Consider the following 17,719-nt stretch of genomic DNA (forward strand, 5'->3'; position numbering starts at 1 on the left):
CGATCCAGAGGCGGTTAAACAATGACCTGACAGCGAAGCATGAAAGCCATTACCAGCAAACTCAGCTGCGCTGGTCATTGCCGTCTCCTTGGGTGGGTACCCTTAGATGGACCAAATCAATGGTTAGAGACATTGTCAGATATGTCCCAGTCGCGCTCATGCATCCAAGCTATTGCCTTCAATGCATACCCCCTTTCCCAATGCCCAACCCCACTTGACAGTTCACTGACAGTGTTGGATTTATGCACCAATTTATCATCTCCCGCCTTCAATGCACAGCTACCTCCCCCCCCCCCTCAAATCATCGGTGAATGAAACTGTGACAGCTACAACCACTGAACGACAAGTACGTGGTTCTTACAGCTGACAATGATGATGATGAGCCCCCCACCACCACATGGCTAAGCGATTATGGAGCCCAGCTGATTATATAGCGACCAGCTACAGGGGATCAATTGATGACCGCCACTCACTCCAGGATACGCAAGTGGATTTAGATCATGCTCCTATCCCGTGTGAGTTTCCAATACTCTTCCCCGGTAAACCTGAAGAACAGGCTTCCCATTAGGAATTGGAAAAGCTCGGCTAAAGAAAAGTTGGAGAAATGGTTGCAAAGGTCATACCTCACGGCCGAGTGCGTCCATATACGATGGGAAAGTCAGGCGATCAGAATGCAATCATTTCGCACTGAAAGTGGGATCGTGGGATGCAACGGTAAATTCTGAAAATGAGGTGAACAACAGGCTTGCGTGCGCGCACGAGAGAGAGAGCGAGAGTTGTAGAAAGGGAGGGGGACTGAGTGCAAACATAAGCCACATCTCTAAAACGAAAGTATCGGTAGAAGCAGTAATCAGGAAAGTAAAATTTGTCCCAGTGATGAAGAGAGCAGGCAGCGCTGAAGACGCCCGGAAGTTGATGTTGCTATCTAATGTACGGATGTAGTGCGCTTGTGTTACGTCATGCCCCATTACTACCGCTATTCCGAAGTACCTGGGGAATAAGCAGCCAATTACGTTGATAATAATTATAGGTTTTTTTTCAAACCACCCACTAAATACCAATTTTGGTATGATTAGACTTCAGTCTTTGCAAGCAGATGAATTATTTCAAATTTCCTAGTTTCTCGGATGAACCTAAGCAGCAGAGGTGAACTGTGTATCCGCCACCCGGTTTTCAACTGCACGAACGCATTCATCTACAATAGGTGACGAGTAACGTTGGATACACATCTAAACTGAGCGTCCTGCCATCAGTATGGCTGTCACTGGGCGTTACCTGATGTCCAGAAGACTTCTCGTGAATACCACTAGTTTAACTCTCCTATGCTCTGTCCAATATGTAGTGCCAATACTGTTATATGTGGCTTTCCTTTGTATTCATTCATGCGAACACCAGTGGTAATTTTGGTATGATTAGACTTCAGTCTTTGCAAGCAGATGAATTATTTCAAATTTCCTAGTTTCTCGGATGAACCTAAGCAGCAGAGGTGAACTGTGTATCCGCCACCCGGTTTTCAACTGCACGAACGCATTCATCTACAATAGGTGACGAGTAACGTTGGATACACATCTAAACTGAGCGTCCTGCCATCAGTATGGCTGTCACTGGGCGTTACCTGATGTCCAGAAGACTTCTCGTGAATACCACTAGTTTAACTCTCCTATGCTCTGTCCAATATGTAGTGCCAATACTGTTATATGTGGCTTTCCTTTGTATTCATTCATGCGAACACCAGTGGTATATGACTACGGGCGCTTCTTTGGTTTCACCCTTAATTGGATAGACAAAGAACTTGCATCGATTTCACCCAACCGATGTGGATTTTTTCGTTGTTTGTCTCTTCCCCTTTGTGTATCAAGTCTGCCAGCTTATCGTCTCATTTGACGACAGACAGGTAGTTCTTTCTACGCACGTCGACAAATGAGTGAATCCTGTCGCTTGAGGTAATGGTCCGTGTCCGTTGTAGTCGTCCTCCGTTCTATTCGTTTTGTGAATCTGGCGGCGAGTAGCCTTCATGTTTTTTCGATTCGGAACTATGGATCCCAGTGATCTGCCCGGCTACTTGTGTGTATGCACACTTTCATACACACTTCTTATAGGTAAGCGGGTGTATGGTTACCAATACACCTTGATACTCCATCGACCAAACCATATGCCGAAGTTGCATTTTCTTCTCCGGTGTAGCAAGTCTCTTGGAAAGGTTAATCACAAGATTTCTATGCTGCTCACGCGGTTCAGTGTGTGTATAACTCAAAATGAGAGGATGCGTATGCTTCAGTCTACTGTACCATATTCATGATTCCAACGTCTGAAAATACTGCCTAAGTTCAATTTCAGTCATCTTAGGATTCCGAAACTTCCGAAGTGGCTGCTTTTGTTTTCCCACTTAGTTCGATTTCTCACTAATCATGGATTAATCCGGACACTAGTGAGCACAACGTTCGGACGTCGACTTTTTGTCCTGTTCTACCTGATTAGCAGGGTAGTGAACGTAAGTGTCATAGCGTGGACGAACTTTGGATAGCCTTCATTGCTCTGACTAACCACTGAAGCAGTCCTTTCAGTACCTCCGTGGATAGATTTAAATGTAATTCCGTTCTCCAGACGGTTCACTAATGTGCTTAACGTCCGCTTCAATGTTGAATCATCATGTACTTTTCCTTGACTGATATTGCCTGTAGAATACTTAGCTTCATCGATTAAACTGTCTTCCTCGTACTGTAACAGGCGTGATAATAGATCTGTAAGCAAATCCACCATCAGCTGTAAAAACTGCGTACTTGCCGTACAATAGTTATAACTGCCACAGTTTCGTTCGCCGATGATTGGGGAGATGGGGTAAATGGCCACGCAGTGGTAGCGGTAGTTGGTATAATTGGTGTGTAAATGCAAGGTTGTCAGTGGACCTTTTCTTTGAGGGATCGGAGGGGAGCCATGTGCTGAAAGCAATAGCTTGGATGAATGGGTGCCATTGAGGGCGCGGCTGAGCCATGTTTTACACTGTCTCCAACCGTTGCTGTGTTCTGTTTTGGGTTCTCCATCCAGAGGGACGGTAACTCAGCGCCGCTGAGCTTGCTGGTGATGGCTTTCACGCTTCGCTTTCAAGTCATTCTTCGGCCTCCCCTGGATCATTTCAACCGTCGCGTGACTGTGCGAAAAGGGTTGCCGAGGAAATCGGTCGACAGGCATACGGAGCACGTGGCCAAGCTAGCCGAACCTATGTAGTGTGATCAGTTCATCTATCGTTGGCGAGTTATCTTTTCCGAAAACCATTCGACGTAATTCAGCATTATTGATCCGGTGTTCCCATTAGACTCGGGCGGTGATTGGAAGACAGCGATGGTCAAACAGTGAAAGTTTTTTTTCCATGTCTTCGGCGCTCACTAGTCAGGCTTCTGACCCGTATAACACTCTGGAGCTCACTGCAGCATTGTAAACGGAACCCTTGATGGATTAGGTGACGTCACGCCTACGCCACAAGTGATGAAGATTCAAAAAAACTGCTCTGGCCTTTCAATTCGGATGGAAATATCATCGTTTGCGAGACCACCGGGACTGATATAGCCACCCAGGTAGATAAACCTGTCTACTACCTCAATCGGTTCATCCGCAAGCATGAGGTTAGAGTTCGAGCCCAATCAGTCTTGCAGTACTATAGAATTTAGAATTATTTGGATTATCTAATGTTTTTTTGCATTACAAAAGCGTCAGATCCAAGACGAGTTTTATCGCCTGCGTACTCGATATCTATGAAGAAACGCCCCTGAGGCCTTTCGACCCCACAGTCATTAGCGTTTGGTAGTGAGTCTTCTATAATCATATCAATGACGAATTTGAAGAGAAAAGGTGAAGGCGGACAGGCTTGCCTGACACCACCTGTGATGAACTCAGGCAAGGGATTCCTGTAGATTTCCACACGGCCGCGGGAGTTGACGTAAAGCGTCTTAAGGAGGGTCATGAATCTATGAATGGCACCATTGCTCCACAGGCACTACTATAGTGCCTGACGGTCCACAGAGTCAAAAGCAACTCTCAATTCGAGGAAGACAACCATTATTGGGCGTGGAAACAGTGTCACTCTTTCAGAATCTGTCGAAGGATGAAAATGTGATCGATGCATCCTCTTGCAGGATGGAACCCAGCTTGATTTTCACGGATGTCTCTCCCTTCGAAGGATAAGATCACAGAGCACCTTCGATGCCACAGCCACTAGGCTATTGCCACGGTGGTTTCCACACAGCGTCCGTGTGCCCCCTTTGAAGATAGGAATAACTGTCGACATGTCCCATTCTGCAGGCACTTTATCCTCGCCCCATATCGTACCAATGAGGTTTGTTAGATGAGCCATCAGGAATTATATGGCTTCTTTTATCAGGATTGGATACAGACCGTCTGGTCCTGGTGCCTTCTCACGTTTCAGTACGGAGATTTCGTAGCTTATTTTTTTCCTCTGAAGGGTTGCATTCCATTCGCCCAAATGCACTATCTCCGCAGGCTGTGTTGCAGAGGACCAGCTAAACTGTTCTTCAGTGTTCGGCCCATCTTTTTTCGAGTGGGTTGATAAGCCGCCTTTTTTAGTTTATCGTCTCACTGATCGCTGCTTCCCTAGGGCCAGTCGATCAGTAACAAAAGTCTTCTTATCTCCTGGGCTCTCGATGTCAATCAAAGCCCTCGGTCTTTCCTTAAGCTCTTCACTATTTGGTGTTTGAGGGATTTCCGTGCGTTGTCGTACTCGTTGCCTCTTGATATGGACTTCCTGGCTTCAGTCAGTGCTAGCGATCATTACGATATTCAGTGGTCATTTTATCGTGTCGGAGAAGTCGGGCAGAGAGCACTCGACGCCGCCAGCCTAGTTCCTTCCACATTTAGCCATGCTTCATCCACGCGCTCACTACCAGGACAGTGTTGGTTTACTGTAGAGAATAGTTGAGCTAGCTCAGATCAATACTGTTGAGCCATGGCAGTTCTCTGAAGATGGTGGATTAGCTTGTTTCTTACTGACTTGCGATGGCCTCAAGAGAAGCGTAGTGTCAGACGTGATCGGAATCAAGTTGTGACCCAGAAAGATCGGACGTCTTGAACCGTGGCTCTCCACCGGTGGCTGATGGCCACGTGATCCAACTGGGTCCACAGTTAATTTGCAGTTGGTGGCGGCCAGGTTACGCGATGCAAACGTTTATGCTGAAAGTTCTTACTGGCCAGAAACAGTTGACGATCGACACACAACTGAAGGAGTCGCTGTCCGTTTTCCATGAGACATGCCTCGACTCCGAATCGACCATCCGGATGTGATTCCCAGGAGCTCAGGCGACCGACCCGGGCATTCTCATATTGCCCGCAGGAATCAAATGTCAGTGCTTCCTGCTTGACGAAATAGCCCGGATAACTCTCGATAGAAAGCATCCTTCTCAGCATGAGAACTGCAGTCCGTTTGGGCATAGGTCGACATTACAAACATGCACCTCTTTTTATGCCGGGAGTCATTGAGCTTGATTGAGCTGTATAACCGGACGGCGTAAAGGCGACTATACACTAGAACCCAATTCACCAAAACGCGTTCGGCTCTTGGACTGAGTGCATCTCCCACGCCATATATTCCATTAGTCGTCGCTTCTGGATCATCGGATACAGAGACTGAAATGTGAGAATCATGACCACACTTGGGTCTTCTGTGCATGTTCCAGAGACAGTATACATCAATTTTAAGGGAGTATAAGGTTTCAGCGAGCATTGCCTATTTGCCCACTTGACACAGTACGTACTTCGGAAGCTCCTATATAGGAAGGATGTTGTGGATTTAGCAGTGTTATTTTGTTTGTTATTAATAAGCAGTGAGAAGCATGAGGCATATCGGTCAGATAACTGATAATCAAATGGCCCGGCAACGTTTGCTGGTGTGGTGGAAAGGCGTTAGGGTGGGCACTAGTGGACACAGAACTGTGCGGGCAAATGATACTTCCCGATTGCCCAGGACGGAGACGGAGTTTTGCTTGAGGTACTCCACCTTGAGCCTTTGACTGAAAAGCAGCGGGCATTAGAGTTTTCCCTGGGGACCCTCTCGGGAGCCGATGATTCATTAGTATGGCTTACTTGGCTACATGAGGCTGGCTTCACCTGAGGGCACAGGGAGCAAAACATTACTGTCTGACTTTTGATGTGGCTACCCATAACAGGTGCCTTTTTAGTAGCGCCAGACTCTTTGGGCTTAAAATTATTTCGACCTAATTCAATAATACGTCGGCGGTCGTGGTCACCCTTTGGGTGATTGGATCGTGTGGTTTTTATGGCTGACCCTTTCTAGCCCGTCCTTCATCAGGGAAAGGTACCATCGCTGCTTTCCTGAGTACGAACCTGCTGATCGCCTAGGGTAAACACCTAACTGCCTTCATACTCCGATAGGTGAGACAGTTGGACTTTACCCTTAGACCGCATCGTATCACGATTATTCGTAATACGAGGTCTAGTTGTTCTTGGTCTCACTGTTTCCTTTTGGCCTTCCTGACATAGTTGCACCTTGTGGAACGATGTTCCAGCTAGTGTGGCCTGCGGAATCGCTACAGCACCCAATCCCGACCACCACTTCAAGGTGGTAGCTTTAGGTCGGGTGTAAACAAAGCACCAAACACTGCGCCAGATTGTAATTCGCTACGTCGTTCAGTTTTTTCTGCCTCGTTAACAATTCAGCACAACTTTTCTTTGTTGGTTCAACTTGCTACAGAGTAATTCCAACGACCGCAGCACAGTTTCACTCGTTTCTAATTCACACACGCTACCATGTGGCATGCTTCTATTTCGTAGAAACAGAATGCGCGTACATCTTATACTTTTCTGCCCACGCATCGAATGCTGTAGATGAAGTCGGATGTTCATCAACATAATCTTAACGGGCTGTATTTGTTCTTCTCTTCATTTTGTTTAGATGGGTACAGTAATCACCTAAAGGGAAAGGCGTATTCCATTGTTCCTGTTCGCGCTCTAGGTTTGTACTGATAAAGAGCAATTCGTTGAACCCTCCCCCTCCCACGATCGTGACCTCTTTGTGAGGGACAGGTAGCTTTGGACTGTGAGTGAACGATCCATGTTTGTGGAATAGTGCCTCAAAACATCGAGTCGGTCAGCTGTGATCCGCTTTCGATACACAGCTGCCATGCAACCGTGTCAGGTCACTCAAGCCCTCAGCAACAATCGAAAAACTAATGCGGGTCAGCAGCTCTCGCCCAACCACTGAGCTCTCGAGGGAACTTCGTAAAATCGGAAATCAGTGCGTAGCGATGAAATTAATTTTCACTGCTACCCTGCCGTTTGTTGGACCCATGATTTTCTCCACTCAGATCGCCACATTCACTAGTCAGCTCCAGAACTGGTAAAACAACCATTAAGTTGACCTTGGCAGTACTGCTTTTCAAGAACAGCTGGTGCCATCTTACAAAATTGGGTTCAGAACTGCGTACCATCGCTGGTTTATGGCCTACGCTAGTCCACAGCCTCATTGAAATCGAATCAGCCTTCCCCACAGTAGTGTATAAGTAAGCAACATCTCAAATTGCCTGGTAGCTAAACTGTCCGTTGGTAACTGTCGGGAGGCGGCGCACAAGCTGGGTAGCCATTTGTGGTCCACCCACATAGCTCACGCAACATCCCCCAAAAGCAGTGGTCTACCTTGCAACACACTGGTTGGTTCGGATAACCCAGTGATTTAAGGCGCGAAAATATTGACTAGAAGGTCCACTTTCTTAACCCAACCTGACATTATCTGTACCATCGTGCCCTTTTGGGTTAGCATGGCAGCTATGCACGGAAGGGGTGTTACGGCTTAAACATTGTTGTTTATTTTATCACATCAGTTGGCCACATCTAGATTTTCATTGTTGGGTTTGAAGTTCCATCTACACAGAATCTTCTCCCAACAGGGACCACCATGGGGCAAGGAGATAGTCGGCATCTCTCACTTATATCGTGTAGCAGGCTATGGCTAACGGGTAACGTTCGTTTTGTGCACTCCAGTGGAAGGGTATTTCTTCGGCAACGTCTCCTAGCTGAACATCTGTGTTCAGCTGCGTTTTATCTTGCACACGTAGCAACTTCTTTGTGGTTGATCACTTATCTTCTCTATTACTCCCGTTTTTTTTTCAAGTCGGAGATCGGCTTTGGTAAATCAGAATCTTATGCCAAACTGGACATGCTTGGACAGGTAAGTCAGCCATGGTTTTCTTCTAGGTGCATACATCTTCAGAATTTTGGAGTTGGAGAAAGTTGTTCAGCTTGGTAAAGTGTTGCTCTGTTGTGGGTGCACTGTTCTTTTTCGCGCTACCAACTTAGGTATTTCACTGTCAAATTCCATTTGAATTGTTCAGTGATAATTCGCTGATTATCACAACTAAAAGAGCATAGCCAAAGTTGAACTTACACTACCTGCACACAAAGATTCACATCACTTTACCCATCTGTGGACGTGTGTCTATGTTTGACGATCCACTCGTCACAAACAACCTGCCGTATTCGTTACAGGAATGAGGTCATCGATTCACATGACAGTCCACTCCGCTGATATTAGCATTCTGATTGATTCATGGGTAGGTTGACTCAGTGGAGACATATTGGAAGATCTATGTCGTGGTTCCGATTCACCACGCCATCTAAGCCATAAAGTCTGACTTTGGTCTGCCCTTCCGCGTCACCACAATGATCGTGTTTGCGTCACGTAGCCCGTCACGCACGTCCCACGGAAGTGCCTTATTCTAATCATATGTTGCTCATTTGATCACGTAAACTGTTCCATAGCCGTCTGAACTGTACTGTCCACCAATAAACAGTAGCCTTCCAACCCGGTCCGGGGCAAGACTGTCAATCCTCGCACGAACCGAAGAAATCAGAATTGTGTCGGTTTAGGTCGACCATACTTGATACAATCACCGTGACCATACCGTTGTTGGAAAGCTCCGACCCATCTATGTCACTTCCAAAGAATGTCAACGTGATACACAGTCATTGACTGACGTAGTTTAACGGCTTTTGCATTCCACCAACTTTGAAAGTAGACTTGTCAAGATTTATGCACGTGCAGAGAACTTTCAGCGTAAAAGCTTACAGTGATACCGCAACATAAACTGTCGGACATCGGTCTCTGCTAAAGACTCTTTGGATATGAGGGGATCAGTTATGGTTACTTCATAGGCTCACACCCAGGTATTTCACGGCAGAAGTTTGAACAGAGGGACACTGAAAGCAGTATGAGAATAATGACTACTGGGGAGATTATTGTCAGTTTGATCCAGGTGGGGGAAAAGATAACGTCTTGCTATTCTTGGACAATGACGGTATCGGAACACTCGTCAGACAAGCTAACAACATCATCCGATACAGCCTGTAACTTCAACTTTGCTCAAGTAAGGGAACTGCCGCAGCCACTCGCTATATCAACAGCGTGTTCACAGTGAAGGGGAAATCAGGGATTGACGTGTTCCTTATGTATAAATAAATGAAGGAGGAGAAAAATACCAACACGGATGGGCAATCTTGTTAATCAGCAGCGGAGAGGGGAAGCGACCACCCATATTTTTTAATTATGTGCGGCTTGCAGTGCAGCCTTAGGTTAGCCCAACCAGACCGTGTTCACCTGTCTCGATTAACATTCTCGTCTTCAAACAAAGCCTCAATACAAGCGGATAACTTCCTTTGTGTTTTTGTGCGACCCATTCGGGCCGCATTACGTCTACATACTCGCTCCTGAGGCATCTCATTAGTATGCCCATGTACGCAACTTACATGAGCACGTAACGGACTAACGAATTGCTCAGCAGCACAGACATAGAGCACACCATGGTTCATGAACCGCTTTCTTGCATCAAACACAGAAATAGCATGCTGGGTTTATACACGACCTGTTCCGGGTGAATTCTCAACTGATCTCGTAAAGATATCTTTCCTGCTTCGTTTGTCACCGTTTGTGGCAGAACTGTTTTTCAAACAGTCATTCGACCATTCTTGGTTCGTTGGGTGAATGGGGCAAGCAGCACTGTGCTTTCATGGTGACCGTGGTCGTATTAGTACGGTCAAGGTTAATGCTAATGTCGTCTTTGTTGTGAAACCATCTATCGCTACCGGTTTATGGTGGTGGGGCCATTCGGCGTGCCCTTTATGTTCTCTTCTCCCTCCTCCAGAGCGTCTGACCGGTTGCGCGTAGGTTCCAACGCCGGCTGAGGCAGTTCGTCTCATCGAATGGCACGGTGTCTGTCTGTCTTTTGTTGTTGTCGTTTTACACACCGCTGACTCTGTACACAATCCAGTAGACAGTGATCCGATTTCTGTTACACTCGACTGACAGACGAGTTTATCCTTATTCGGGGGATTCACCTCGGTTCGACAAGCTGGAATCCATCGTACCCAAATTCCAAAAGTGGTGGAAGCATGCATGTATGCACGGGGGTTACTCATTTATCCGCCCTTCCACTCCATTTCTCCTCGAAAACTCTGTTTCCTAGCCAATAACGCTTGTAACTGAACACAACCAAGTCCAATGCAAGTTGTTCCTCTCATCTTATTGATGTGTTAGTTAATTAAAAAGCTTTTCCGTGTTTTCTGGTGCGCGTTACTTTTACTAAGAGCCATTGGCAGTTTCTTCCTCGCGGAAATTGGCAATCTTTGTCTGTTGTTGTAGTTAATGACAGTTGTCTGTCTGACGTGCGTAATTGCAAGTAGTTAGCTATCGGCAGGACCATTTGTAGTGTCGAGATGCTGAAAAATATCGGGTGAAGAAATCTGACCTTTTAATTCGTTTGAGTCCACACACTAAGCTCGCGTTCCAATCAATTCGTTGCGTTGTCCTAGTTATCCAGCCGATGACGTGCACCTTGCTTTATCGTTTGTAGCACATTTTAGCTTGTTCGTAACACAACACACTGATTGTAAGGTTGCTAAGTCCGCTTCGACAGTCTGCCACAGGTTTTGCTCTTCTTGGGGCTCATCAGTAGGCGCAATCCCCAGCTTCCCGTCAATCTTATGTTCTAATTGAACACCAAACTGTGAGCACCTAGCAAAATGTACTTATTTGTTCACCTAAATCCCCCGTTAACGCCAAATTAATTTGCAAATGAGTGCATTTCGCCATTTTGAATTTTCTAATATGAAAACGATACTGATGAATCACTTATTTGAGGGATGGGTATTGAATCTCATATTTTCAGTGTGTCTTGAATGCAATTTTCTTCAAGAGTGAAAGTTTCATGCCCTGGCTACTACATCTGCCAGATACATTTGTTATCAGATGAATGTCTGCCGGGTCCCTATTGCGCTTTCGGACAATACACGAATAGTAATTGATTCTGCACCTGAACGTGCTGCACAAAGGTCGCCCAATGTCTCAGTTGGTACGATATTCGATATATCGCAATACGTTATTGTCTAGCTATAACACACTATTCATAAGGTTGCCGAAAACTCTTCAACAGCCCACGACTGGTCGAGCCCTTCTTGGAGCTAGGCGTAGTTCCAGAGTTTCCGTCAACCTTGTGTTCTGTCTGAAGACAAACTGGACTGATTTCGATAAGTACTTCCACTCGCAATCGAATTTGTTTTTGACAGGAGACTCAAATGAATTCAGCTGAATCTCCCGCTTATGATGATCCGCTTCAAGTGAGTAATCGAAGCGAATCACCATGAACGAGTGATTCAGCAGGTATTGAGGTGAGTCTCCCGTGGAAACCAAATGGGCATGTAAATGAGTGTAACTGTCGGATTTGGGTTCAACTAAAACATAAGATTGAGGTCAACTCGGTGACTTCACCTACCGGGTAAGCCCCAAGAATGGTGAAACTGATCGTAGACTGTCAAAGAGAACTTTTTGAGTAGCTTCCTCTGTGTACGAATATCAGTTTGTGTATGTTGTGGGCGACCAGTTGAGCTAGGTGATTTATCCATTATTCGATCGTGAATCAACTGCGATTGGTTCCAACGTTCCCTGAGACCCGGTAAAGACGCAGTGACCTTCTTTCTGACCAATGCTGATTCAAACTGTACTGTTTGAGATTGGTTGTTTGATTCCCTGCACATTCCACTCATAATTTGCCCCGTTTTCCCAACTCAGTAGTGCTGGGTGAAAAAACTCATGCTATTCAGTCGTATTTTTCCTTGTCAATAGGACGTGTGTTTCTGTAAGACTATTACGTCCCCATAAATCTACTACTTGTAAGATGGTCTACTGCAGCTTATCTTACCGGGATTGGAATTTCTCTTCAAATAAACTGTTTTCGCTTTCTGTTAGGGTACCTACGCCACCGTCTATAAAGGCCGCAGTCTTCTGACAGAAACTTTGGTCGCCTTGAAGGAAATACGATTAGAACATGAGGAAGGGGCTCCATGCACAGCGATCCGAGAAGTCAGCTTACTGCGTAATCTTCAACATGCCAATATTGTGACGCTTCACGACATCATTCACACGGAGAAGTCCCTGACCCTGGTGTTTGAATATGTGGTAAGTTGTTCTGGTACTCAAAATCCAGTTGTATTGGGTCGGTCAGTGCTCCTGATCAAATTGGTGGAGAAAACTCCGATCGCATTGTTCGAAACGATCACCGTTCTGATCGACTGATTTCGCGTGCAGTGGTCCTCCATAGTTTTAATGTTAAGAATGGATTGCGGGAATCATGGGTCTTCCCCTAGATCCAATTTATTGTTCGACTTGAACTCACTCCACTGCTCACCCTATTATGTTTATATCAGCGGTCATTCTAATTATCTAACACGCTTTTTTATATCTTTCCTCAGAGTCTTGTAAAAATTTCTCTCTATTATTGTATCCCCGACTGGCCCAGTTCTGGTATTGCTATCGTTGCATGGAGCACTAAACAACGGTTTAACCTGTTTGATGAACCCAATTTTAGATAAAGTTACTTTCCGTGTTCCACTAGTGCCCTTCGTGTTTCGGTGGTGATGATGCGTACACGATTTGGTTTCAGCGGCGTCGGCTACAACGGGGTCGTTCTGCTGTGTGCATTGCGCACAGTGTGCGAACATTCACGACTGACCCGGAAAGCAGGCCTGCCCTGCCACGTCAGCCCCACTTACCTGGTGTATGCACCAATTATCCTACCGGCGTTTTGATTTGTCGTCTCATTCTAAACCAGTTCCGAATGTATGTGAGAAGCCTGAATAGGTGCCAGTTGTCAGCAAAACATATCCACCCACCTGTTGCTAATCTGTTCGTCACACCCTACCTGCACATGTCTTACTCCACTTTTACCAGCCATGATTGAATCATCGCTGGGCACATAACTAGTTTCGTTGTGTATGCTATTTCACATGCAGACGTTTCAAAAAACTACCTTTAAGTTTTATTACTGAGAAAACAGGCGTAGATGATGAATAAGCAGTTGGTTTCAAGGAATCTACAAAGACTCGAAGCTGACCCCTCCAAATGCAAATCTTTTGCAACTGGGCATTACTGAACAGATGTTAGAACTGTTTTTTAAATGTATTTTTGGGTGTGGGGGGACCTGTGACGATGGAAACTGACGTAGGGCTGTCATTCTGACTTATCAATGATATTAACCCCGAACACATATCCTCTATACGAGGAAGAATCAAATACATCATCCAGCGGCCTGTTCGAAGTTTTGTAACCTGCAATTAGTAAACGTGCTCGGAAAGCCGGTATTCTGTAGTGACTTGCGGGAATATGATCAGAACAACACCTCAGCTACTCACTATGGGTCGGCTGACTTCCATTCTTGATTGGGGCCTAACGTATCGGGTCGATGATATTTCTGGCTAAACCAAAGGTCGTTGTAGCTATCCTTCTGTTCTACATCCTAGGCACTAAATCTGAAGTTTTTAGAAAAAATGGAACGTGACGCAGCTCATCCTTACTCCCCAGGGGCATTCATTATGTCGAAAAATGGTTGCACCCGAACGATCAGTACATTATTTCACGTCATTACGTAAGCCGCCTATGGTGTGGGCGATATTTCTCCACGGTCCAATTACTCCTATACTTCCAGATCACGTGCCTTACGCCCGGTTATCTATATCCTGCTGTGAAAACTTTCAGCCTGAACCGTATACCATTTACATCATCTTCTGTGGTTAATGCCAGCCGTTTTGGTATTTTTCTGTTTCCTGCGTTACTCGCTTAGTTCGTCAGATGTACTCTGCTGTACCGTGATCATTTGGAGGGAATCAATATCGTTTGGTCGAAAGTTGAGCACCTTATAATCATATAGCAGTAACCTACATTTTGGTTGGAACTTTGTGAATGAATTCATTCATCATGGACGCGAATGTCCTCGCGTGCAAAAACTAGCAACTAGGGACTCGCCCCAACTACGAGTAAAGACTGTTTTTGGACATGCAACTATTATTCATAAACCGATTACGGCTAGTTCTACAGCGCTAATCGGGGGCCTCGTTTGGAAAACGATCCCGCTCTTTTGTTGTAAGATAACTTCCAGTTAGTTTGACGTGTACCGGGAAAACCATGGACGGTTTTCTACCGTATTATTAAAAAGAAAGACCACACACAATATTTTACAGGTTAACTGCACGCAAGCTCAAATCGATTTGTGTCATTTCGTCAATAACGTGAACGTTTCGAAAAACTTTAGGCTTTTTTAATCGATGGTTTATTCAGGCAAAACATGTGAAACGATGGGATAACGCGGTATGACAATGTCATCAGTGCCTCACAGGATCGAACACTTGTCCGTTCGCTCTGATCATAGCTCTTTCAAAGAAAATACGGCTTTCAAAAACCTGATCATAGCATTTCAAAGAAAATACGGCCTTCCAAAACCCCAAACTTGATGCTACTGCTTCTCCTGTCAGAAATTTTCTTGTGTATTTCCATCCTACTTTTGTGTACCGCGTTCAGAGTAGTGCGTGCGAACCTATGAAAGCAAGGTGCTTCAAATTATCATGTGACTTTTATAATCATCAGTGCCCTGCTTTAAAACGTGTTACACTTCACTTTACCTGCAACCGGCCGACGCTATTCCAATCAACCTTGCTAGAGGTAAATCTCCGTTTACCCATTAATCATTGGGTAACTTACCCCGTGACTAAATGTACACCCGAGGGCACTTCAGGCGTTGATGTCGATCCGTTTGCATCCTCTTCGAAAAATCGAATTGTCAGGCAAAATGTTGCCGGCTACGTTCCTCCCCCTATCAATATCCCTACTACCAGCTGTAATCGATTTTATGGATTAAATTCCGTGTGTGGCATTTTCCAAATGTCGCCACATCTATCGTTTGCCTCGGGTATCTGGATGAAACACTCAGGCAGAACCACGGAGTTTTTAATGCGGCTTCCTTACCACGGGAGCATGTGTTGCCTAATGCAATGGTTTTGCAAGCGTCTACCTTCTGATGCACCCGTGAAAAGGCAAGCGTCGCTCACAGTCTTGCCAATTGACAGACTTCTGTTTACCGGTCCTCTTGGATATATGCTCCGAATTTCCCTGTTTGTCGTATTGACTCACAGCCGAACCTGATGGGTCTGGGTCTCATGTGTAGTTGGTCGGACGGCCGCTTGATGAAGTAACTTCCTTCTTCGTCAGTAGTCATTGGAGACTGATCTAAATACCCCGAGAGTGGCTTTGCCTCATCTAAGGCTCATTAGGCTGATGAAGTCCTTAAATTTCAATTGATCTTTTTTATTACTGGAGGCTCGAAATTTCACTATGTTGAATAGCTGACCCACTAGTGTACACAACATGGTCAATGGCGTCCTTATTTTTCTTCTGTACTCAGATTTTCGTTTAAAAATGCTTGCAGACACCCCGGGTGTTTGTTGGGTTGGGTCAGCACCAGGTCCCTTTCCAGGTAAATCACTACCGTTTAGCGCCAATGTCTTAACGTTAGTGTCACTGTGAATGATGATGATAATGAGTTCGAGGTCCCGATGAAACTGTTCATTGTCTGGCGGATCAAGAGTTGAGATGACTCATTGGTTAGAGCGCGAATTTACTGACCAGAAGGTCAGTGGTTCGAACAACCCTCCAATTGCACATATCGTTAAGGGGAACAACAAACGAGAGATCTGTCCAAAGCTTTTTTTAATCCACTGAAATGTTATTGGGTGATTTGTCAAAAATGCACACGCTTCCATTCGTAAAGAGGTTAACAGAGATAGATATTCGGAAACGGAAGTTGACCGGGACACTTTCTCGATTCGATTTCCGGTGGTGAAATGGATGGATACTTGTTTAGTGGGGTGATCTGTGAGAAGCATCAAAACCGATGCACAGTTTACCATCTCAAGGTTCAGTTAACCCCTGAAGTCACTAAGTTATCCACCAATTCACTTAACACATAGTGGTTCCGTCTTCGTTCTCGAAACACTTTGATTAAATTCAAGGTCATCACCTATGCATTCACCACCTGCGCTACACGTGATCCATGTTGGTCATGTGCCTCCCTCTGTTATAATCACTGGTTAAAGTGAGTGCGCACGTTTCAGCTGTTGCCTATATATAACTACTCAACCTTGGACACCTCGAATTTCATGTTGACACGCCCCATTATTGAGCACCTGAGTCCACTCAGGCCGAATCAAAAAAACTAACCAGCCGTCGTCTGTTAAGAAGAAAGAGCACTCAAACACAACAGTGTTTCACGTCTCAGATTCGACCCCGTATCCAATCAAATGCGTCTTCTTAAAGACGTCGTGGATCTCACCACTAAACTTTCTCGGAAGTTTTGTGCTCCGAATAAGGTCCGCAGCGCTGTTCGGTCTATGTTGTCGATGATATTTCTAGTCCATCGCAAACCCTGATCCACAGGGTAGCCAAGTAATCTCGAGACCCCTTTGTTGAGGTTGATTATCCATCTGACACGTCTTCTGGATAGGTTCAGTACAATTTTCGCTCGCATACCATCCATAGGTAGTTTGGACGGTGGGTTTACCAGGTAGGGTGTTGCTGATCTGTCAGATTCTTATAGCGCCGAACACGCACCTGTAATCTTCACTTCACCGGTAACTTACATGCTCCTACAGTGGATAGAAATTTCAGTCGAAGCATCGTCATCAGAATGTTTTTGGCAATACTTTTGCTCTCCCACGGAGCAGAAACTACGATAACCTGTTGAAGTAACTCGCTTCCGGAGGGGTGTAGAGTTAGCAACTGCCGGTCGTGACGGCTGTCGCCCACCAACCCATCGTGTAGGGCAGGCAAAACGGGCGTTTCGAACCGTCCGAACACCGTGTAAAACCTGCCGTTCGCACTACATGCACCAGCACGCACGCATCTACAGGTGTCGGCACACTGGACAGCTAGCGCAATCCCAGACGAACCATGGCTAGTTTATTTGGTTGTTGTGTTTGAATAGCCTCAACAGCAAGTTCCTTTGGCCCATTGGTGTGTCCATCATTTGAGACATCTTGTCCTGCGTTGATGGTAGTTGCTTGTGGGTTTACGACTCCTCTCTAGGCCTAATGGAAATAACCGCAACTGTGTTTATTTTTAGACATCTATCGATGACTGGATCCGAACTTCGTCTCACGTCTGATTGACGATAGCTATCTCGCAGTGGTTCTAGATACTTGCCCCTCTGTATGGAGGTTTTGATCTCTGACATTCATCCTCGTTACATTCGCTGTCATTAAACGGTTATGTTGATTAAAACGGCCTTTCGTAATTCTACTATTACACAAAGGGTAAGCAAATGTGTACAACAAACCTCAATTGTTCACGTTCGTGGCGTCAACACGTTCACAAGTCAAGTCT

General features: G+C 45.5%; 1 protein-coding gene across 1 annotated transcript in view; it reads left to right on the forward strand.

The window, feature by feature from the left end:
* T265_02137 (hypothetical protein) overlaps positions 1 to 17,719 on the forward strand; it is a gene marked incomplete at both ends in the record, with an annotated part of 82,919 nt that overhangs the window by 34,676 nt on the left and 30,524 nt on the right. The window contains 2 exons of the mRNA XM_009166311.1: positions 8,135 to 8,191; positions 12,260 to 12,469. Coding sequence (XP_009164575.1) covers positions 8,135 to 8,191; positions 12,260 to 12,469 — 267 coding nt within the window. The remainder of the gene's footprint in view (positions 1 to 8,134; positions 8,192 to 12,259; positions 12,470 to 17,719) is intronic.

The sequence above is a fragment of the Opisthorchis viverrini genome (genome assembly GCF_000715545.1).
Source record: "Opisthorchis viverrini unplaced genomic scaffold opera_v5_25, whole genome shotgun sequence".
Lineage (NCBI taxonomy): Eukaryota > Metazoa > Platyhelminthes > Trematoda > Opisthorchiida > Opisthorchiidae > Opisthorchis > Opisthorchis viverrini.